Genomic DNA, 22,195 nt, shown 5'->3' on the forward strand with positions numbered 1-22,195 from the left:
GGAAAGGAACAGGTACAACTAAAGTGAGGGAGCATGTGTGCAGGGCTGCGGCGACGCAGAGTGCACGTACTGAAGGGGGCGTCGACAGTGCTTTTCGGTTCCTTCAATCCGTACTAAAAGGACACTGCAGAGGAGGGGAAAAGGGAGCCCTCGTATCGGAGAGATAGGTGGTGCGTCGTGCCCCCCCCCCCGCACGCCCTCAGCATACTCCACCCTCGGCCATTATATGGGTGTGTGCGTGAGCCTCTCATTAGAGCCGATGTGCGCGGCGCCAAGGCCAACCATTGGTGGTCTTCGTCGTCGAGAGAGCGAGAGGGGAAGGAGCGACCCTCACCCTACGCATCAATGGAAACGACCTCCAAAAACACGCCGCACCGCCCCTCCAGAGAGGTGGGGGGCGGTGCCGGCAACGACGGCGCTGCCCCCCACCCGGCTACGGACGGGCACAAGCAAACACATAAACGCACAGAAAACTACGAAGAAAGGACGAGGGACAGCAAGGCTGTGCCGACCCCTCACTCCTCCCCGCCTTCATTGTGGCGGCGTAGTCGTCAGTCCCAGTCCGCGTGTGGCTCACCCTCAAGGCCCTCCAGCATACCAGGGAGCAACTCATCAATTTGGTAAACGTTCACCGCGCCAGCACCCCGACCGCGCAACGCGCGCTCCATTGCCGAGGGTACGTCAACTGCGGGCTCAGCAATAACGCTGCGTCGGCGCCGCTTCGAGGCTCGTGCCTCCTCCAGCTTTTGAATTTCCTCCTCCGTTCGTGCCCGTCCGCGCTTCCACTTTTCGCCGTAGAGGGAGACGCCGATGCGCTCGCGTCGCAGGCGCTCCTCGTTGTCGAGCACGAGGTATGGTAAGATGTCCGTGCAGTCATCCTCTGAGACCTGCGGCAGCACGAGGAACTCCCACGGCAAGGCGTGGCGGCGTTCGCGGTCGTAGAGGATGTCCTCCAGCGCTAGACGGAGCCCCTCGTCGTCGTCGTCATAGAAGCCGAGCTGATCCTCCTCTCCCGGGGTCCCCGGCAGCGGGCTGTTGCAGCGAAGCTGCGAGAGCTCACCGTTGTAGGAGCGATTCTGCGTAGGGTGGCTGCCATGAGGAGACGCCGCGCCGCCAACCCGGTCCATGTCATCCTCGTCGGCAAAGTCGAAGTCGTTGCGCAGGTGCATCACTTCTGCATTGTTGTTCAACAGCCGCGTGTACTCGTTTGCTATCCACCGCAGCTGCTCCGGTGAGTCCAGCGCAGCGGCATCAGTAGCGCTGGCCAAGGCGGAGTGCACGCCTCCGTCGTCGGCAAAACCTACCATCGGCGGCGCCTTCGCAAGCGAGGACGCCAAAGAATCGTCAGGTAACAGATGAAGAGGTATGCCTCTGGACGACACGTTGGGATCGTTCAACAGCCCAGTGGCTGTCAGCTGCCGGCTGCTGCCCGCGTCACTGCCGGTTTGAAGAGACGCCTCGCGCTTGATAAGAAGGCGGTGCTCCTCTTCCTTCACACTGCGTGCCACCTCCTTCAGCGGGATAGGCTTCGTGTACGGCAGGCCCAAAATACGCAGCTGCTGCACCGGCGACAGCCCGTTCAAGTCTAAATTCTCCTCCAGCGGCGTGATGCCCTCCAGTTCGCAGTGCTTCATAATGAAGCGGCGCCACTTGTCACACCGCTCCGGCGTCGCCGGCTGCGACGTCTTCGCCTCCGAGAGAAGCTCGTAGAAGATGGCCGACAGCTCCCGCATACTGGCGTGCACGTCTTCTTCGGTGGATTTGCGACTCGAGTCATTGAAAGCTGGCGGTAGGGTCTCGTTCGACGGCTGATAGTCATCTATGTTCTCCAAGCGCGCCGTTGGTGTCGCCGCAAACTCGGTCAGTCGCTTGCCAATTGTGTTAGATGTGAGTCGCACCATGCCGCACACCTGCTCCGGGGTGCGTGAAATGCCAAACACGTAGCAAGCCACAAGCAGAGCAGCAGCGCAGACCCCCATTGGTCGCCTGCCACAGCTAATCCAGTCATCCTGCATCGCCCGAAGCACCTTGAGAGCACACACAACCACGTCCTTCGTCTGCGGGCCGAGGTCCATCTGCTCGGCAAACCTCTGGACGTAGCACGATGGGTCGATTACGGGCACCTCCGTGTGGGTGGCATGGCAGATGTACTTCAACTGGGACAAGATCGTGTGCGGGTCCTCGCCGTTCGTCTCAGAGAAATCGTAGATGACGTGCGAGGTGCGCTCACGCCGGCAGGCTGCGTAGAGGCAGGCACACAGCACGCTCGGCCGTGTGCCAGACACAACGTTCAAGTTGAGCGCCACCTTGTAAATGCCGAGGGCACGCTCCACCGTATCTTCGCTGATCTCGAGCTGACGGCTGATGTTGAGCATCTCGCGGCGGGCCTTGTCGATGGTGGGGCGGGAGTGGGTGTTGACCATGCTCGTGTTGGTGCCCTTGTACGAGGTGGCGGGGCGGAAGCTGCCAGTGAGACTGCGAAAGCCGCCGCCGGCGCTGGTCGGCTGCCGAGCACCCTGGGCGAAGACGGGATCCAGCTCGTACTGGTTGCCCATCACCACATCGCCACAGATGGTACACGTCGTGCGACCATTTTGCCGATCCACGAACAGAGCGGAGGTGGGATGGGCACAGCTTGACATGGGGAAACGGCCAAACACTCAGTGGAAGCAGGAAAAGAAAAGCAAAGTTGTGCACACGGCGCAGGCACCAAAAACAGCAGCGCTTCCAATGGAAAAGAGGAAAGGGAAAAAAAAACAGCAGCAACACAACCGCTGAGCAGAGGGGAGAAAGCGTAGTAACGGCAGCAGCAACAGCCACCCACAGGAGAACAAGGCAGTGGAGACGGCGGTTGTGCTAGTCGCGGCGGCAGAGCACGCCAGCGACAGGAAGAGCCAAGAAGAGCCAAAAGAAGGGAACGGCGAGAAAGCGAAAGGGCACAAAGAAAGAGCCTATGAAGAGGGGGAGGGGGGAGAGCGGAAGCCTTCGGTGCTGCTCAGCTTGTGCCCCACTGTGCAGGGTGCGAGTTTGTAATCCGGAACTCGTTGAGAGCGCGCAGAGAATAGGCGGCACGGAGGTTGGCGGAAGGCGCAGGAAGGGGGTGCCTTTAGAAACTACCGTTGGTGAGTGGCATGCAACGAGCCGTGTCTGTACTCGCCGTGGCTTCGTGAAGAGTGAAGAAGGGAGGAGTCGATAACGGCACACGGTGGGCGGAAACCCCCTAGAGAGCGCGAGGGAGAAGATGATGAGCAAGGCCAGCCCACAATGAAGAGAAAGACGGTGAAGCGTGTGAATACATTGAGACGAGGGGCACCCGTACGAGATGGGAGGAGGACATGGCCCTTGTGCCCGGTTGTGTGAGTGGCTGGGTAGGTGGGTGTGCATTGTAAGGGGGAAGTGCGGGCGGAGATGAAAGAGAGCGCACTCAGTGTTTGAGTCAGCACACGCCAGGGTACTCTTCCTTCATTCTCTCCGCCTCACGTCTGTCGCTGCACTCCGTGATACCCCTCACGCCATCCCGCTCTACCTCCTTCTTCCTCAGAGGCTGCTCTGCAGCACTTCTCGTTGCAAGAAGTACCGGTACGTGCTATCCCGCAAAGACCCTCGCCTCCGCTTTACTAAGTTGCTTTTCCCCATCTGTCCAGTTCGCCTCTCTGCACTGACTGACTGGTGCCTAGAGAATATAGAGTGGATGTCGTGTGGTCACATGGCCAACCAGGGTCCACCAACACACAAGCGCACGTCCCTTGCCAGAACCGCTTACAAACTGTGAAGAAAACGTCCCACCTGCGCCCCCTATGCATGCCGCGCACAACCACACCTTACGCGTTGGAGAGTCCGCCTGGAGCGATGAAGGCCTGGAAAACAAAGCAGAATCGCTCCGGCGCCAACTCGCGCTGCGTCACCTGCTGCGCCCGTAGACAGATGGCCTCCAACCGGCCATAGAAGGTGAACATGTACGCAGGGCGATCGAAGAATACCTCTACTATCACCTCCGTCGTGCCCGACTCCTTGCGCGTCCAGCCCAGCACACGGTGCCGCATGCAGTGCGGAATCTCGTGTGGGAGCAGTTCCATAAAGGTCTGCCGCAGCAGCTCCGCCACACGCTGCGGGAGATTCAAATCGGTCGTCTCGCGGCGGTAGTGCTCCCACGCCCCTGGCCTTGCGTACTGGCAGAGACAGTCCTTCAGTTCAACTAGCCCACTGCCGCCCTTGACGCTTACCTCGTGGGTCGCGGCAGTCGGCAACCCGAGAGACTCAAGGTCAGTGCGCATGGCAAAGTACAACTCGCGATGGCGCGGCGTCTGAACCTTGTCCATCATCGTCATCGCAATCACCACGGGTAGCTCGCGCCCAGCGGCGCGACGTACCACCTCCCTAGCGACCACCTTGTGCTCCTTCTCCACGAAGCCCACCCCCACTGGGAGGGCCAGGACAACGAGGTCCGCCACGAAGAGAGCATCGTATGCCTTTGCCGTGCCCGACGCAAACTTACGCCGAGTGCGCTGCGTATCACGCGGCACAATCCCTGGTGTGTCGAGGAGAAGCAACTGTGTGTCGTGCACTGTGGCCACGGCCTTCGTCCAGTCCTTGGTGCTGCCGTAGCGGTTGCTGACAGCGCCAACGTTACTGAGCACCAAAGAATTAACAAGGGATGTCTTTCCTGCGTTTTGTGGCCCGAGAAAGGCAGCACGCAGCACGAGTGGGTTAGCGGGCTGCTGCACCGAGTCGATACCGGCTTTCGCAATAGAAGAGTTCGGCCCAGGCGCAGCCGCGGCACTAGTTGCAGCAGCGAGGGGTGGGAACACCTCTTCCACTGGCGTGTAGCGGCGCTCCTTGTAGACTCGCTGGAAGCGCTTAGCCACCGCGTCGACAGCCTCCTCTTTGCTCTCGGAGAGCACTGACACAATGCGCTGCTCCCACCGGCGACGGCTCTGCAACGACGTGCGGCATACCAAAGAGCGCGTCAGCATCTCTCAAGTGGGAAAGAGGGTAAAAAGTGGTCAGACGACAGGCTGACGCTTCCGTGTGTGTGTGGGTGTGTGTGGGTGGGTGTGTGTGTGTGGGTGTGTGTGGAGGGGGGGAGGTGCACGTGTTTCGGATAGCGACGAATGGGCGACATGGGAAGAGAAGACAGAGGCAGAGATACGGTTCCAGGCGGCGCGTCAGGGCATGGGGGCGGGGGGGGGGGGGGGGGGGGAAGGGGGGGGACATCCTTCTCTCCAGCTCTACGCGCCTGCATCCACGATGAACATCAGAGATGGCGCAGCGGCCACGCTGGACGAAGTCGCGTCGTTCAGCGCGGCCACAGCTTCCAACTCTACCCACCCACCTCCAGCCTCGCAGGTCGCCTCACGGACGCTCCCGCTATGCCGGTCTCCATCCGATGCATCTCTCGGGGTAACACACGGACTCCTCCTCAGCACTGGGCAGCGCGGATAAGGTGAGATACATTCGAGTCACCCTGACGCTTTGCCCAATCATATGAATGGTAGAAACATGCTCACTGTCGCGGGTCGCTCCGGTACAGCGCCACCCAGGACATGACCGCCGACATCCGTAGTAATACATTGACGCAACCTTGCTACGCCGTCGGTGCCTGGCTCTACCTCTACCAGAGGTAGCTCGGCAACGGCAGGGATAGGCGGTAGGGGGGCTGCTTGGTCTCTCCGCACACACAGAGTGAGAGGCACTGAGCCCTGAGATACCGTCATGCACTTAGGTGTGCCACCCCTCCCCCCGTCATTAGGGGAAGGACAAGAGAGAAATACGAGCGGCACGCCACTTGGAGGTCCAAGTGCAGCGAAGCCCGCAGTACCTCGTCTTGCGCTCTCTTCTCCCCCTGGTGAGCTTGCGCCCTTGTTAGGCGCGTATGTGGCATTGCCGTCATTGCAATCGCTTGTGTTTGCCATGTTGGCCCTTCAGGGCTGTCCGTCCGTCAGAGCAGCCGTGTGAACTTCACCCATCGTCGCTATCGTGTAACACGTACACACCACTCGGTGATACGCACACTTGGGAGACCACGACGTCTTCATGCCAAGTTAAGCACGTGCAGCAGAAAATCCTTCACGGGTGCGCAGCAGGACCCAAACGCCTCGCCGCTTCCGCACATACAGATGGCGGTCTCCCCCAGCTCCGTCTCCACTAATCGCCGCCGGAAGGCAACGTCCATGGCACAGCGTGTCGCGCCATTCGTCCGAAGCTCCTTGAGCTCCAGCACCAAGGCACGCTGTTGTGAAGGGGTTAAGATGCCGGTGAAGAGCGGTTTACTAGGCCAGGTCACGCCTTCCTTCGCTGCCGCCGCACAAACCGATGCGCGCGTGAGCGCCGGTGACTGTCGAACGTGACGTCCGGCACGACGTAGCGCAACACTGCCGTCCTCGCCGTGGGTTCGCGCGTCATAATCGCTCGTGGGAGGGAATGCCTCCTTCTCCAGGTGGTCGTCTTGCTCGTCTGATGCACCCAGCAAGACCCACGCCATGAGCGCCATGGACAGCACCAGATAAGCTCCCAAGGCGTGCGGGTGGCATCCAGATAGGAGGCGTGCACCAAGCAGCCAAATCGAGAGCCGAATCACGAAGCGCGCGACGCAACGGTGCTGCCACTGGCGCAGGTGGCACTCGCGCTCCTGCCGCTGCATTTCGCCCCCGTTGAAAGGGGCGTACGGTTGCCTCTCCATCGCCGGCAAGCGACTAGGTGAAAATGAGGAGTACAGTGAAGCACACACACATCCGCACAAGGGAAAAATAAAGGCGCTCAAGGTGCCCGTGCAGGAAGCAGCAGAGACACCACAGAGAAGAGAGCTTCCAGTACGGTGCGAGGTGGAAAACACTGATGCTGAGGTCAGGCTGCCAGTACGACGGGAATGGTGGGACCTGGGTGCCTACATATATATATATATGTATATACGTGTGTATGTGGGGGAGGGGGGGGGGTACGTCATTGCGTGGACAGCACAAGAAACACGAAAAAAGGGTCGAAGCGGTCGAAAGTAGACCACCCGCATCGCACACAGAGGAGACGTACAAATAGGAACCGCATGTGACATGTGAATGCATCGAGGGATATATATATATATATATATATATATATATATATATATATATATATATACGACATCAAGACATGCACGCACACAGGCGAGCGCAGTTGCTTCCTCGCACTCTTAACAACGGGCGTTGCACGAGGTGCCCAGTTTGTCGATTGAACTTATGCCTCTTTCGTTTTTTTTTGATGGTCTGCTCCGCTGTCTTGATGAAACGCACACACATACACACACACACACACGCACACACCTAATCAAGAGACGCATAACCTCCTGCACCTGCTTTACGGTGCTAGAGCAAACTAAAGTACGCGGAAAACTACAGGGGAGGAGGAAGGGGTGGGACAGGGCTGACTATCAGCGGTGGTGTCGCGACAGAAGAGGCCGGTGGGCAGCGCGCGCGTCCATGACAAAGGGAGAAAAAAAGATGACAAGAGATGAAGCAAACAATAACCAAACCACCGCATGAAAACTCGCCTACGATCATCAGCGCAGAGAGTCAGACACGAGCACCCGCTCAAGTCTCTACACACAACCACGCATGCATCTGTTCAATGCACCCCACTACATCATTGTGTTGCGGTGTCCAGTGCGTTTCGTCGGCAACTTTATCGCGTCATCGATGCCGTACGTGCGCTTGATCTCCTCCAGCTCTGTCTTCGTGTCCATCTGATATGTAGAGGCGATGAAGAGAAGCAAAGTGAGAGCCAGAATCATGAGGATGTAGCGCTCTTGAAACACGCCCTGGTACCGCTTGGGCAGCCGCCAGTTCCCATTCCTGACAACTGGCGACGGGGATGTGGGCCGACTGCGGTCGAACTCGGACCACGCCCGCAGCTCCTCCTCCGTCATGACTGGCTCATCCTGTACATCTGTCAGTACATCCGCGCACATGCGCATCTGTGGCGCCGGCCCCACAGCCACGACAACCGCCTGCTCCTTGCGCTTCGCTACGGAGTGCATACTTGAACAGCACGTGACTCTCCTCTAGCGATTGCCAGTAAAAAGCCCTTGTGCCGCACTCTTAAAAAAAGAATAAGAGACTCAGTAGGGGGAGGGGGGGGGGGGGAAGTGCCGGTGTAGATGTGGGGGAGGGGTGGACTCAAACGAGGGCGGTGCCACACCCTCAGTGAATCAGAAACAGAACGCACAGGCACGCCCAACGCGCGTAGCCTGAGAGAGAGAGAGAGAGTGAAGTAGGTGGGGAGTCACACCGTGACACTCGCGCCACACGTGGACGTCGTCCTGCACGGTCGTGTGGCCGTTCCCAAAGCCCTTCTTTGGCTTGTGGGTGTAGGTCTGGCTCTGAGAAAGGGAGAGGGTTGTCGGCTAATGGGTGCCGTTAAAGCAGAAGAAAATGATATAAATGAATTACCGCGAGCGCCGCCACCGCCAAAGAGAGCGCGCGCACGCCGGCGACAAAAATGGCCACAGCCGACACGGCAGCGACACAAGCACGAAGAAGCGACGTTCTTCGACAGCCAGCAAGACGAAAACTACGGTGATCGCCGTGGACTGGACAACGTGGGCTGAGAGCGAATGATGTTAAATATAGACGGGGACGAGGGATTCTTGAACAGGCGGAAGATTAACAAGAAGTTCCGCGGAGAGCAGTGGAAAGGGGTGATGACGTCTGAACCGTATGCGTCCTCCTATCCATAGCTAGTGCATTTGTATCCATGTGCGTGATCGATAAAGATGAATGTCGGTGGGGGGCGGGGGGGTCAAACCATGTATAATTAATTATGGCTGATGCATGCGTGAAAGGGAAAGAGAAGGGCGACAGGTCCGGAGAGAAGAGGACAGTTGTGTGCGTCTTCTCAAAAGTGCAGGCGTGAGTGACTCCGCTGTCTTGTCGTCACCGCTGTGATACAACACAGCTCGGATTGATCAGCAGCCCGCTACGCCGCCGACACTGAACTCTCTCTTTGACCACCTGTGTGCTGTCCATGTTGCTCGGCAGGTGAGTGAAATAGTGAGAGAGAGGAGAGAGGTGAGGACACATGTGGACAACGACTGGCAAACAATGGCATCCACCTGCCGACGGCAATTACAGCCGCATGAATGCATTTTGGGGCGGAGCGGTGTCCCTCTTCACTGCGTGTGTGTATGTGGGTGCGTGTAACAGCGTACGATGAGGTGTTCGGCGCCAAAGCAATATCCAGCGTGCCTTCCCGCACCTTATCACTCTTCGTTTTCTTGGGCTTCCTCCTCGGCTAAGCGTGAGGGGGGGGGGGGGCTGCAGACACATGCGCTCCTTCCCGGTTGTGCGTCGTCGAGCAACTCGCTTTTTTGATGTGTTCGTACACTACGCTGAATCCCCAACCCCTTCGACTCACTCGTTCTTCTGTGGCACTTCGATCTCGAGCCCCATACTCAGGATCTCCGTGCGCTCCAATCCGAGTGCCACTGTTTGGCACAGCTGTGGTAGCGAGGAACCCGGAGTCTGGCAGCGAACGATCGCCCTTTTCAGACGCCCTTGTGGTGATCTCGTGGAAGAACGTGCGCCAGCTGGATGGTGCGGTGTGGGACTGCCGTATCGCGTTGTCTAGTGTGTGCTCGAATATAGAGGCCCACACGAAGACCCCTGCAGCCATCGCTGAAGCGCTGCTGTGCCATGCACTTGACAAAGGCCAGAAGCAGTTGTGTCACGATTCTCAAGGGCGTGCGTGCGTGCCTACTGTGTGACGATGAAGGACGGGGCTGAGTCCAAAATATGCAGTTGCACCTTACTGGACGTTTTACCTCAGGTTAGAGTACCGACTGGTCCATGATGCAGCGTGTGCAAGGGGGGTGCTAGTCTCTCTCCGTAGGTGCTGGCTTGGTGTACAGCCGTCCGGGTCGGATCTGCCGCAAGCGTGGCCAGTCGTCTGCACTTGCAATGGAGTGGCGTTGGCGTGTAGTGCTGGCGAAGACCAATCCAGCTCATGACTTGTCCTCTTCCCGTGTGACACTCAGCCTCCTGTGAGCATTCCCATTGGTCTTTTCTGGCACCGTCCCCTTCTCCGGGTTGCCCGACGTGGAGCCTCGCCTCCGCGGATCCCACCTTGGCAGCTGCCCCGACCTCAGCCACGCGACTCCTGTTGCCGTAGCGCTCTGGAGTAATCGCCACCGCAGCCGTGGCGTGGATTGGCGTTGCCGCATGTTTTCCCTCAGAGCCTTTGATCTGGCGATTCACCTTGTCAACCAGACCAAATGCGAGAGTGTTCAAGCTTCCTCGCCATCATGTCCACATCTGCCACATCCTCTTGGATCTATTGGACGTCGTGAACAGGAATATGTATCGGCCACCAAGCAATGCGTTGTCCTTCAGTTTCTCGTGAAGCCCTGTCACAGCACTCTCCGCGCCGCCAATCAGGCCACCGCTTGCTGCCTTCCACTCACCCGGTAAGAGGGATGCGCTGAGCTCGCGCCACTTTGCGGAGAAAAGAGGGTACTGCAGTTTGACACCTCGCTCACCAGGGGGAAGCCACCGTGCGTCCTCCCCCCCGTCCCAGAGGCTGGCCGCAAGCCAATGATGCGTGTTGATGGCGTCATCAGTGCTGAAGTGGAGGATCACGTGCATCAGTGCATAGCTTCCCTCGTTCAGATCATTTGAGAGGAGCACGCACTAGCCCAGCCTCACCGCCACGGGAGTCAAATGGCCTTGGCGGGCGAGACTCATGGAACTCTCCTCTCCTTTAGCTCTCCGAGAGCCCCAGACTTTTGATGCGCCGCTGCTCCCTTCCTCCCAACGTGCCTCAGCCTTGATCGGCTCCTACATCCACGGGTAGACTGACAACGAGTGCTCGCACATACGTCTCTCCTCCGTGGGGTACTTCACGCTTACCATGTTTGCTTTGGGTTGCCTCGGCGATGAGAGGGCCGACAGAATTGTCCTCCTTCTCTGCCTTCAGCTCCACCGCTGGGTAATCTGCCCCGTTACCTCTCAAGGAGTGCGAGAGACAACGTTTGCATTCGTCCGCTATGGACTCTGGTGTCCGACATGTTTGAACTGCGAAATCCTTATCGGGAGACGACTGGCAACGGCATGAGTGAATCCCTCTTCGTTCTGCTGGCACATGGTCTTCGAGAAGGGGAGAGAAGAGGGAGAAAACTGCACTGAGCGAGAGGTCCGCTCTGTAGCTGTCATACTGTGCAAGTGAAGAAGAGAGACGTAAGAGGTCATGCAGATTCGGGGAGGTTGTTGGATCACGAGACTGCATTCCGCAGCCCTCTTCTGGGTCCCCAAAAAGATGAGCCGTTTCTCGGCGGTAACTCCTCAGCAGTCTGTAAAACCCCAGCAAAGTGTGCTCAATTTCTAGACTTTTTTCCTCATCCTCAGTGACTTTCTAAGAGGCAGAGGCGAAGCAAGGACGGTAGGCGCTGGTCGTCCACTACCACGACCATCCAACCCCTCCCCTACAGCAGGCCTTTGCCATGAAGTTCGCCATGCTCTCCTTCGCCTCACCAAGTAACGCATGTAGTAGCGACGCCTCTCACGTCACGCCGTGAGCCCTATGTGCTGCCTAGAGCCAGCCACGTTACCTCACGAGCCTTTGCGCCTGCATGTGCCTGTGCGTTTGCGGCCCGCGGCTTGGTCCGCCTCGACCACCATCACCACCACCCCTCCTTTACGAGCTTTCTATGGAAATGTCTTGCGCGTGTAGAGCTCGTTCGCGGCGAGTGCCGCTGCGCCTCATGGAGATTAAAATGTACCCCCCAATGAGCGCTAGCAAACCTAAGTAGGCGAACAAAAACGCCAGTCTCTGACTCATGGTCGCAGGCTTTATATCGTTGTCGTCGCCAGAGTCGGAGGTAGAAGACGATGACTTAGAACCGCTCCCATCTGGTAAGTCTCCGCTGTCGTTACTGCCGCTTTCACCGCTGTCCGTCTCACAAATAAAGACCACCTTCGTACGCTTGTTCTTGCACAAGCAATACTCGTTGTAGCAGAGCCTGGAGGAGCACGTCGTGCAGGATGTCATGGCGAGTGCCAACGGCGACAGTGCCACTGACAGCGGGGACGTCGTTACGTGAGCGCCATCAAGCGTTGCGTAGACCACGTACGGTATGTGTTGCAGACCGGCAGGCAGGCCGAGGACGGCGTCTGGCAAAGCCACTGTGTACGCCGTTGCCGCGGAAGGCCGTGCCGTCACACGGCGCAGCAGCTGCAGCGAGAAGGATGCTCTGTCGCCTGCGGTGGTCAATGAGACATTCTCATATACATCGATCACGATGAGTTCATCTGGCTGGAACTGGCCTTGCAGCAGCAGCATCACCCCTGTCAGGGGCGCAGGCACCTCGCTAGCGCTCACCGTGTAAAAGAGGTAAGTGATGCGCTCTCGCTGCACCAATGGATTCGCGGCAGAGACAAAGAGAGATGTCTGCGCAGCACCGCTTGCGGGGACGAGAGAAGCGTCAAGCACCTCGAGTGGCCGCGTTTGATGGTTCAGGGGGCCGACGCTGACCGACACAGCGCCACCAAGATTCGTCGTCACATCGATCGGGAATGGCACTGACTGCCAGTCTGCGCTGTTGGACGAGTACGCCAAGGACGCGTACGCGCCCGCCGGAGTGGTGGCCATGGAAAGGGCGAAAGGAACCCCCTCCATATCATACGGCACGAGACCCCCGCGCTCCTCAGCCGGCGTGGCGGACACAATGAGCCACGGTTGCACCACCACATCCAAGTACTGGGTGACCGCGGGGGTGGCAGCGCCAACCTCAGAGGAGCTGAAGGGCACTTCGTAGAGGGAGTCGCTGATATAGCTGCAGAGCTTGTACTGCCCCGCGAAGGGCACCCGAAAGGTGAGGTAAATGGAGCCGGCACTGCTGGGCGAAACAGGCGACGACCCGGCGGCTGCCGTGGCATACGGGGGCCGCGAGAGAGTGGTCTCGGGCAGCACGCCGAGATCCTCGCAGTTGTCGTCGCTGCGCACCAGGTGGTACGCTCCTGCCTCGGCGTGGAAGCCGGTTATGTGCACGGTAGTTGGTAGCCCTCTATAGACCTGCGCCGCCATGTGTGTTGGCGTGGCCACGTGCCACGACATCGCCAGCACCATCTCGCCGCTTGTTTCATTGCGCACGTCTGAGAAGACACCGCGGCGCTGCAGATCAGCGAGACACGCACCCATGCGGGTGTACATGTCCGACTGAATCGCCGCCGCTAAGCCCGTCATGCGCATCAACACTATCGGACCGATGCAATCTATCGAGAGCAACTCGGTGGTGTAGAAGTGCAGGCATGAGGCAAGCTGCAGCCTGAGTGCCATAACGCAGGACGGGCTCACCGGCACACTCGTCGTGGCACAGTTGGGAATCGCTGAGAAGTACGGCGTGGTTGACGCGCCTAGAGGGTAGAGAGAGTATGCACACGTGGCCTGTGGACTGTCCGCCTCGAGGGGATCTAACGAGCGTGACGTCACGTACACCTCCATCGTGGTGGGCACCTGGATCGATTTGCTCTGAAAGATATCGTACACAAAGACGCCGTCATCATCGGTGGATCGGGTGATCATGGGGATGCGTGCCCCATCGGTTGCCGAGGCGGAGACAAACCACAACGTGGCCAGACCACCCCGCGGCAAGCTCGACACGCTCAATCCCACCTGCAACGAGAGTGCGATAGCCGGAAAGTTGGTGCCGCACGCGGGGGTGAAGGTTGGCAGCTGCATCGGCACAGCGACCCACTGCAGGATCCCCGTCGTCGCATGCGTCGCCTTCAAATCGTCTGCGTAGGGGCACGTTACCGTGTACGCGCCAGGCTCGCTGGTGCCGATGGCAGTCCATGGGAAAAGAAGCGCATCTAGTGACTCCCACTCGGCAGAACGGTTCACGTACATGTAGTACATCGCTGGCGACTGCGGGTCCACGACAAGCACGCTCACGCCTCCAAGATAGGTGCCAGAGGGCGGGAAGACCTGCAGAGGCGGTGCCGTAATATTCAGCTTGTAGCTGGCGGCCACCAAGTGGGTGCTGTTCACTACCGCCACGATGCTCGTCGAGGTCTTCGGGCGAAAAACACCGCCTGTGTACGTGGTGGGGTTCACCAAGTCGTCGTTCCAATAGAGAAGTACGTGGCTAGCATTCGTGGCACCCTGCAGCTCTACAAAGATGGGGTAGTGGTACGCGGCGGCATCGCTGGGAATGAACCGTGTCGAGCTGTCTGGGGCCGCTGTTGTGGCTGGTATCACAGTGCACCACGCCTGCACTCGCATCGGGTCCGCCGTCTCGTACATCACGTACGCCTTCACTGTCGTCGACCCCTCGAGCAAGATTGGCTGGGTATACACGGGCGACGTTGCCGATGCGAGCGCCTCAGCGCCGAGCACGTAGTGGATCCTGCACGGTCGGGGGTAGCAGCTAAGAGCCACGTAGTTGCTACCTCCATCGGCGGCGATCTGAGTCCCGCTCACAGGCCAGAACTGCACCGTCGGCTTCGCAAAAGAACGCTCCGTGCAGACGCCCCCGATCGCGCAAAACTGGTAGCCGCCACCGGGGGTGGCAACGAAGCAGCTAGGCCGCTCCAGTCCATTAGCGTTGCGGCAGTAGTTGTGGCTTCCCACTCCAGTGGCAGAGTCAAGTGGAATCATGTGGCTGTGTGGAGTCCCCCAAGACCACATTTGGCACGGAATACCACTCTCGGTCACGTTCACCGTGCCACGGTAGTCCTGCCCATCGGGATGGTAGTAGACATGGGTGCGGCTGTCGCACGTGGAGCCAGCAGCGGTGGCGCGAGCTGCGTAGGCGGGCTCCGCAGCCGTGCTTCCGGGGAACAGTACCAGCACTGCAGCAAGCACAAGCACCGCGCTGGCCACAGGCGTAGAAGCCCACATGACTCTTTGATGAATGCGGAGCATCACAAAGTACAACACAACAAAGAAGAGAACAACAACCAAGAGAGGAGGGGGGAAGGGGGGGAAGAGAAGAGCACTGCAGCAGCGCCAACAGACAGACAGAAAGAGAGAGGAACAGAGGGGGGGGACTCAATGCAGAGCAACAGCGCTGCCAGCGACCAGCCCCTTTTGTGTGTTTGCTGTTGTTACCCTCGACGTCTCCCCTAGGGCCAAAAAAAAAAAAAGAGACCCAGACAAGACAAAACGAGGGCCTTGGCGAAGCGAAATGTATAACCTGCAGCGACACAAACAAACAAACAAACACACACACGCGCACACCTTCTGTGTCTGAGTATTTACGCTGCTGCTTCCAGCAGCTTTGCGAGTCGCTGTTCCTCCTCGTGCGCCTGTTCGTTTCCGCTACTCGTTTGCTTTGCTACTTCCTTTGGTTAAACAGCAGCCGCGTATACCGCTTGCCGCTAGACGCACGAGCATACAAGTCGCACCCGCCTTCTCCCACGCTGTTGGATCACGGGGAGAGGGGGGAGAGGGAGTGGGCTGACTAGTATAGATCGATGAGTTGATAAATATTTGCCCTTCTGTACACCTGTTTGGGGAGGAGAAGTGTGGCAGGAGCGGAGGTCTTCAAGGCGCCACACCGTTCGCTAAGAGTGGGAAGGAGGAGGAGAGTTCAGAAGAAGAGCGAGGTGAAGCTCGCACGCACACACGTGCACTCTTCGTCTTCCAGGGTAGCTTGGGCAGCTTCTGTTGGGTAGGGAGGAATGGAAAAAAAAAAACCAAGAGGTTTTTCGCGAGTTCGGGTGAATAATTTCAACTGAGCGCGCACGTGCAGGCGTAAGTGTGCTGAGGCGCAATGTGCTAAGGTAAAAACAGAGAAACACACATAGAGGTAGTGAAGGGGATAGAGCTGAACATCAGGAACGCCCATACCGTCGCCAAGCCATGTCCACCGGCTCATTTAAGCAGAGCAAAAGGGAAATCCAGCAAACATGGAAGAGGAGCCTCGCTGTGGACGATAGACGAATTGCTACACTGTAGTCTATAAGCTCTCCGTCACGGCTATGATGGCCACTCACCGGGGAGACCGATGCCGGGCGGAAAGGAGGAGAACCACATCAAAGTCGCTCCATTGACATCAAGCAGGCAGCCGCGACCAGTAGACCATTTTCGCAGCTGGGATGCCTCTTTGTTGGGTGTCTGAAGTGCAGAGAGCGAGAGAAAAAAAAAAGGTGAGGGGGAGAACGGGCAACACTTGTCAGCAGACGCTGCTGTGCGCCAATGATGAAGAAAGAGAGTCGAACCGAGAGAACGAGACAGCAGATGGGGGGGGGGGGGGGGCAGACAGTCATCAGAGTACTAGACGCGCACACGCACATACACACACACACGCAGTGACTCACATTCTCCTTTAGGGGAATAAGAGGAGAGGGCGGAGAGAAAGGAGAGACGCTCAAGCGGACATGCGAGAGGATTCCCACAACGACATCAAGTCCCGTTGCACCACCCATTCGGGTGAATCCTCGGTTGCCGTTGCCGTCATGGTGCGCTCGATCGACGCGATGGACATGCGCCCAGCCACATCAGGACAACCACGCTCTCTGCACGACACCGCCACTAACTGAGTATGTCCTGCACCGAGAGGAGAAGTGGGTGCAGTGTTAGTGTTTCCTTTACCTTTCGCGTGGCGTGGACGAGTAAATACCAGTCCCTCAGGGTTGCTGTGCTGCAGCCTCGAAAAACCTGCCGGTGACTCCGCGGGCCGTGCTGGAGTTTCGGTGATTCCCTTTTCGCGCCGCCCTCCACGTCGCTGCCTTTCCTCGGGCAGGTCTGCGCCGCCGCTGCCGCTGCCATAGTGTTGACGGCGGTCTGCCATGTGTGTCACCCGCGCTTCCTGCCGCCGTACATGACCTGCGAGCCACTGAGCATCTTCGCGACGGTTCGCGCTTAGTAAGTGGGAGAGCAGTGCCGCCTCCGCCGAGAGCACCGCCTTGTGCCTTAGCTGCGAAGTGTGATGGGCAGTGGTGGTTGCCAGTCGAATACCCTCCTCGATCACCGCCGTGCTTTCAGCGTCACGTCGCTCGAGGGGCGATGGGCGACGTCGCTGCCGCCCAGCTAGAGCCGCCTGTCGATGCGCCTGACGCCTCTTCGCACCCATCCAGACTTCGCTCCACGCCTCCTCGTGGACGCGCAACGAAAGACGCGCCTCCTGCCGTGCCGCGTCCTCAGCCACCCGCCGCTGCTTCTCGTAGGCGTTTATCTGCATCGTAGAGCCCACCAGCTCCCCCTCCAGCAGCTCCAGGGTCTCCGTCCATCCCTGCTGCAGAAGACCAACGGTGTGGCTAAGGTGCCGCGTAGAGTCAGTGAGGGCATTGATCCGATGTTGGGCTGACTGCGCCAGCTGTGTGTCTCTCATGCGCTCGAGAACCTCGCGCTCCCGCATCTCCACCGATGATGCTGCTGCTGGGTCCACAAGGCAGCTGTTGGTCAAATGAAGTGATCGATGCCGTTGCTGATCGAGTTGCTGCCGCCGTTGCTCCCGCACGAAGCAAAGTCGGCGTCGGGAAAGGAAGCCGCGCCCTGTTTCTTGAAGGCACCGTACAGCCGTGTCGCGCAGCTCCACGCGACACGACTGCATCGTCGCCACAGCAGCAGCTCCAAGAAACACGACACTCACACCAAGCACTGCACCGCCATCGCCGCAACAGGGCACCTCCTGGAGGGCCAGCAAACACAGCTCGCGGTAGCGTGCCTGGCGTTGCAGATGGCGCACTCGGTTCAGAAACTCGGCGACCGCTGCATCAGGCGCCGTTGCACGCGTGTGCCACCGTGGCGTTTGTACCGGAGCGCCCGAGGCGGCGTCAGCTACCGTGCGAAGAGCACTCTCGCTCAGGGCATCCTCTCGGCTCTCCCCCGCTGACGGGCTACTGCTCGTCGTATTGCGTGGTGGCACTCCGGTAAGTGGCCGCCGCTGTGCGTACGACGTTAGCAGCGGCACCGCGAAGGTCTTCGCAAACGCAGGCACCGGGCATACATGGCAGTGGCAGAGGCGAGACCAGAAAAACAAGGCGAGCAGCAGCGGATCGCGCTCACGCAGATACGTTGTCAACACGTCGTCAGGCGTGAGCGCATCATTTGAAGCGGGAGTGAAGGACATCGGTGCTTCGTCAGGGGGCAACAGCTCAAGGAAAGGAAGCGCGCCTGGTGAGCCACGCCGGTGCTTCTCCAGGTCACCGATGCCTGGCAAAGTCCCCCAACTCGAAGTCTCCGCTGGGACAGGAATAGAGAGCATGACATAGAAGAAGTCAGACGTCAGAGTGGCGGTGGTGGTGTCACGATGGTCAGCATCCCTTACAATGTTACTGATGGGACTGCGGCTCCTGCGGTGAAGCGCGAGTGTGGACTGCAGGGCTTCGTGGGCAGAGCAGGAACTTACAGGGAATAAGACCCCCATTACGCCCTCACTATCACGACCGCCTTCTAGAGACTGCAGCGGGCTCTGCCCCATGCGTGGCACCCTCCTCCTTCGATCATCGGCTGAAATAACCATGGAGGTCAAAGACGCGCACCACTCCCTCACGCCATGCAGGATGTGTTGCACCGCCGGCGTGGTGCCCAACACGCAGAGGCGCGCGGCGGCAAAGATGTCAGCAGCAAGGCGGCGCACGGAGAGTCGAAGAGAAGAGTGCAGACCACACGGAAAGGTGAGCACAAGAACCCCATCACAGGGGCTGCTGTCAGCGGACGCCGTTCCCTCCCAGGTGCACACGACCTCTTCTGCCCGTATGGCCGTGCCGTCGTCCTCCCTGGCTACTGTCTGCCGCGCCGATGCCGCCAGCTCCTGAAGCTGCTCCGCGAGTAGGCGTTGCACCGCTGCTGGAGAAGACAGGGGCGGCGCTGCAGACACATCGGTGTCACTACACCTCAATGTTACTGCCTCCAGGATGCGCGCCAGCTCCGCAACCACAGGAATATCACATGTAGTATCAACGGAGTCGTAAGCAGCAGCAGCAGCAGTGGCGTGCGTGGTGAAGATGGTGCCAGCCTCTCGCTGCTTCGCCGATGGCATCCTGACCCGCGTCGCGACTTCGCGTACCTCTGCGGCTACTGGGCGCAGCCGAAGTGCTGTGCTCGTAGGTGCAGTAGATGCGGCGGAGAACTTATCAAGCCAGCTGTCCACCTCGGACTCCACTCCTTCGTAGCACGCCTCGCGCTGCAGCGCACCAACGAGCCTATCCCGTACAGCCGCGGCGGCGTGGCAGCGCACATAAGCAGCGTACCACGTCGAAAGGCCGCCTCCAGACCCTCCATGACTCCCCCCGTCTGTGTCGGGCATGTGAGCAGGTGGCGCTTGTACCGCGGTGTCCTCAGCATCGGTGGTGGCCGCAAGTACCAAGGCCCGCGCGTCCGTACCGATGCGGCCATCAACGTGAAGGGCCATGTTGATAAGGTGCATCAGCGTGCGCACCAGCAGCCCGCCAAGATGAGCCACTAGAACGCGTTGCATCTGCGTCGCGCCGGTGCAGTTTAGGGCGTGACGCGCTGCCGATGTCGTAGACTGGTCGTCCTCGCGTGCCTCCACTGTCGTCAACGCCGCGACAAGCTCACTCGTTGGCAGGCGCAGAAACTTGGCGGCAGCGCTCAGTGCCGGCAGCGATGTGGATGCGACCTTTGCAGGGCCAGCGCTGGACCCCCCCTGTGGGGTAAACGTCAGGGAGGCGAGATACACTACACTGTAGGCAAGTTCATGCAGGCATGTCTGCTGTTCAGCTGTGAAGTGGAGGTCACTCATGCAGGCGTCAAGCACCGGCAAGGGCACGTGAACATGCGGTGGTATGGGAGAGCTGGCCGCGCTGCTCGCTGAAAAATGTGGAGTAGAGGCAGATGCTGCACTAGCCTGCGCACTAGTGAAAGCCAATGCTGCCGAGTGTGCCACGCACCATGGGAGTTGCAGGTAGTCTGGCTCTGGGGCGAGGCGAGGTTCGTCAACGCCGCAATGAGGTGCCGCAGTGGGGGCAAACGCCACCACGCGCCGCACACATCCACGCAGAAGGTAATGGCGGTCACTGCCGTCGTCCTCACACTTTTCAAGAACCACATCGAGTGCGTCAACCACGACACTACAGCTGGCTTCCCCGCCGTCGCAGATCTGTCTCCCTGCCGAAGTGCTAGTCGGTCGCAATGCGTCGAGAAGGTGGAGTGCTGCGTTGAGTTTGCGGGTATACGCGTCATTGGAGGTCGAGAAAGCGGGCGTGGTGTCCCGCTGCACATCAGAGGCGTGACGAAGCAGAAGTCCTCTGCGATGCCGCAGCGCCGCCTGCGACTCACCACAGCAAAGCACCGCCTGCACCGACAGACGCGCCCAGCGGCGTAGGATGTGCTTCGACAACTCTGCAGCCCACGCCTCGGATCTGCAGTCCATTACGTTGTCACTCCCTCTCTCGTGTGCCACAGACAGCGATGTCATCAACTGCATTATCGCTGCTGACGAGGGCGTCTCTGAGGAGTGTGTCGACGGTGACAGAGATGGCACCACTGACACGTACACATCTGCAGCGAGTGCCTCCTCGTGCTGGGCAAAGCCGCTCCCCTCTGCAAAGATGAAGGCGTTGCTATCCAGGATGGAGAGAGGTGGTGGTATCTTACACTGCTCCATCCGCCACCGCTGCTGCAGTAGAGCGTAGACGAGTGTGCCACATGTCGGCGACTCACGAAGCAGGGTGTCCAGATCAGCCGACCCTGCAGTTGCCACCTCAGCAGCATTGACCGATTCACCACCACTTGCGAGCCTGCGCACCAGGTGAAGACAAGTGTTTGTGCTGAGCGGTACGACCGCAGCTGAATTCACGCACACGTAGAGGGGTGTGACAAGAATGTCATGCAGCATCCAGTCCCGCGAAACCATCGGCCTCGATGATGTGGCTACGCACTGTCGAGGAGGCGTGTGATCGGTCGCCAGGGTGCCTGGGGAGACGGAGATGGAAGCCCAGAGAGCGGCACGGCACATCGCCAGCTGCTCTGCGGGTAGCGGCTCCAGCGTGAAGCACCAGGGTCCCGGAGAAAAGGGGGTAGATGCCGCTTCTGGGTCACTGCGGAAACACACGGCCGCACGCCAGCTGGCATCCACCTCGTACGCTACGCACCACTGCCCGCCACGCAACGCAGATGAATAAGTACTAGCATTGTCCGCCGCACTGTCTGTCGTTTTCGAGAGATGGCCACGTGAAGCGCCAAGGTGCGATGTCAGGTACGTCTGGGCGCTCGACACAGAAACAAACTGACGTGCTGTGGACGGCGCCACATATGTGAGGAGCTGATGATGTCGACCATCAGTGGGTTGCTGCCACCGCACCACAGAGGCACCCGCGCACAGTAGGGGGCTTCGAGTGTGAGGCGACCGTGCTTCATCAACTGGAATCCCACGGCTGCGGTTTTTCTTGTCAACATACTGGAAGAGTTGAGATGGCGATCTAGACGACGTGGTCCTACTGGAGGAAGAGGAGGATACTGAAATGGCGCTGTGCGGACTTGGCGCGTAACACACTTGACCAGCAGCGGGCATGCGCCCTCCCTCTATTGTTCTCTGTGTATCGCTGCTTATTTCTTCCTCGCGTGTGCCTGTCGTTTCTCCCTCACTGTGGAGCAGAAATGGGGTGACCTCCGACCTCCTCTCACGTCACATGAGCGAACGCTAAGAGGCGCCGTCCCGTTGCCTTTGTCTAACGGAGAACGCTCAAACGGTTGTGTCCGTGCGAGTTGGTAGCCCCGAACACACTCTGCAGTTCTCTCTCTCTATGGTAGATGAGGAGGAGGAAGAGAGAGAGGCGCGCACGAGGGGGCGTGAAAGATTTACCGCGTGGTGATCTTGCGCGCCCTCTCGAGTTCAACAGATTTCCTCCGGCTGTATGCCTTGGTAGATGTGTGGAAACACACGTGAAGGGAGCCGTTTGGGACGGCGCTCATGCATGCATGTGTTTAGCGGTGATTCAAGTTTACTCAAACGCCGCATGTGAGGCTCAAAAGGCGGCAGCGGCCTAGCGAGATAATGGGAGAAGAGGGAAACGAGAAAGTGAGCAAGCCGACGCGGAATCCCTCTTCAGTGGCCTGGAGGGAGGGAGGGGGGGCACGGTCTGGGTACGTGTGACGCCAGAGGCGTGCTCGACCCGAATAGGTGTGCCAGCAACGGTGAGTGAGGAAAACCAACAGAAGAGGAGCATAGAAGAAGCGACTGAGGAGTAGATCATCGTCAGCACAGAGAGAGAGCACCATAGTAGCGTTCGCGTTGCATCACCGCTCCTTCCCCTGGCCGCACAGC

General features: G+C 59.1%; 5 protein-coding genes across 5 annotated transcripts; all 5 read right to left on the reverse strand.

The window, feature by feature from the left end:
• Positions 1 to 551: 551 nt before the first annotated feature.
• LBRM_25_0390 (putative transcription factor) lies at positions 552 to 2,642 on the reverse strand (the record flags this gene model as incomplete). Its single annotated transcript, XM_001565494.2, has 1 exon — positions 552 to 2,642. One exon carries the CDS (start codon positions 2,640 to 2,642, stop codon positions 552 to 554), a length of 2,091 nt encoding a protein of 696 aa, XP_001565544.2.
• Positions 2,643 to 3,821: 1,179 nt separating this feature from the next.
• Positions 3,822 to 4,973, reverse strand: LBRM_25_0400 (conserved hypothetical protein; the record flags this gene model as incomplete). The annotated part of the gene is made up of 1 exon (XM_001565495.1): positions 3,822 to 4,973. One exon carries the CDS (start codon positions 4,971 to 4,973, stop codon positions 3,822 to 3,824), a length of 1,152 nt encoding a protein of 383 aa, XP_001565545.1.
• A 2,636-nt stretch (positions 4,974 to 7,609) lies between these two features.
• LBRM_25_0410 (conserved hypothetical protein) lies at positions 7,610 to 8,008 on the reverse strand (the record flags this gene model as incomplete). Its single annotated transcript, XM_001565496.1, has 1 exon — positions 7,610 to 8,008. One exon carries the CDS (start codon positions 8,006 to 8,008, stop codon positions 7,610 to 7,612), a length of 399 nt encoding a protein of 132 aa, XP_001565546.1.
• A 3,650-nt stretch (positions 8,009 to 11,658) lies between these two features.
• LBRM_25_0420 (conserved hypothetical protein) lies at positions 11,659 to 14,886 on the reverse strand (the record flags this gene model as incomplete). Its single annotated transcript, XM_001565497.2, has 1 exon — positions 11,659 to 14,886. One exon carries the CDS (start codon positions 14,884 to 14,886, stop codon positions 11,659 to 11,661), a length of 3,228 nt encoding a protein of 1,075 aa, XP_001565547.1.
• A 1,447-nt stretch (positions 14,887 to 16,333) lies between these two features.
• On the reverse strand, positions 16,334 to 20,887 carry LBRM_25_0430 (conserved hypothetical protein; the record flags this gene model as incomplete). The annotated part of the gene is made up of 1 exon (XM_001565498.2): positions 16,334 to 20,887. One exon carries the CDS (start codon positions 20,885 to 20,887, stop codon positions 16,334 to 16,336), a length of 4,554 nt encoding a protein of 1,517 aa, XP_001565548.2.
• Positions 20,888 to 22,195: the final 1,308 nt, after the last annotated feature.

The sequence above is a fragment of the Leishmania braziliensis genome, chromosome 25 (assembly GCF_000002845.2).
Source record: "Leishmania braziliensis MHOM/BR/75/M2904 complete genome, chromosome 25".
Lineage (NCBI taxonomy): Eukaryota > Euglenozoa > Kinetoplastea > Trypanosomatida > Trypanosomatidae > Leishmania > Leishmania braziliensis.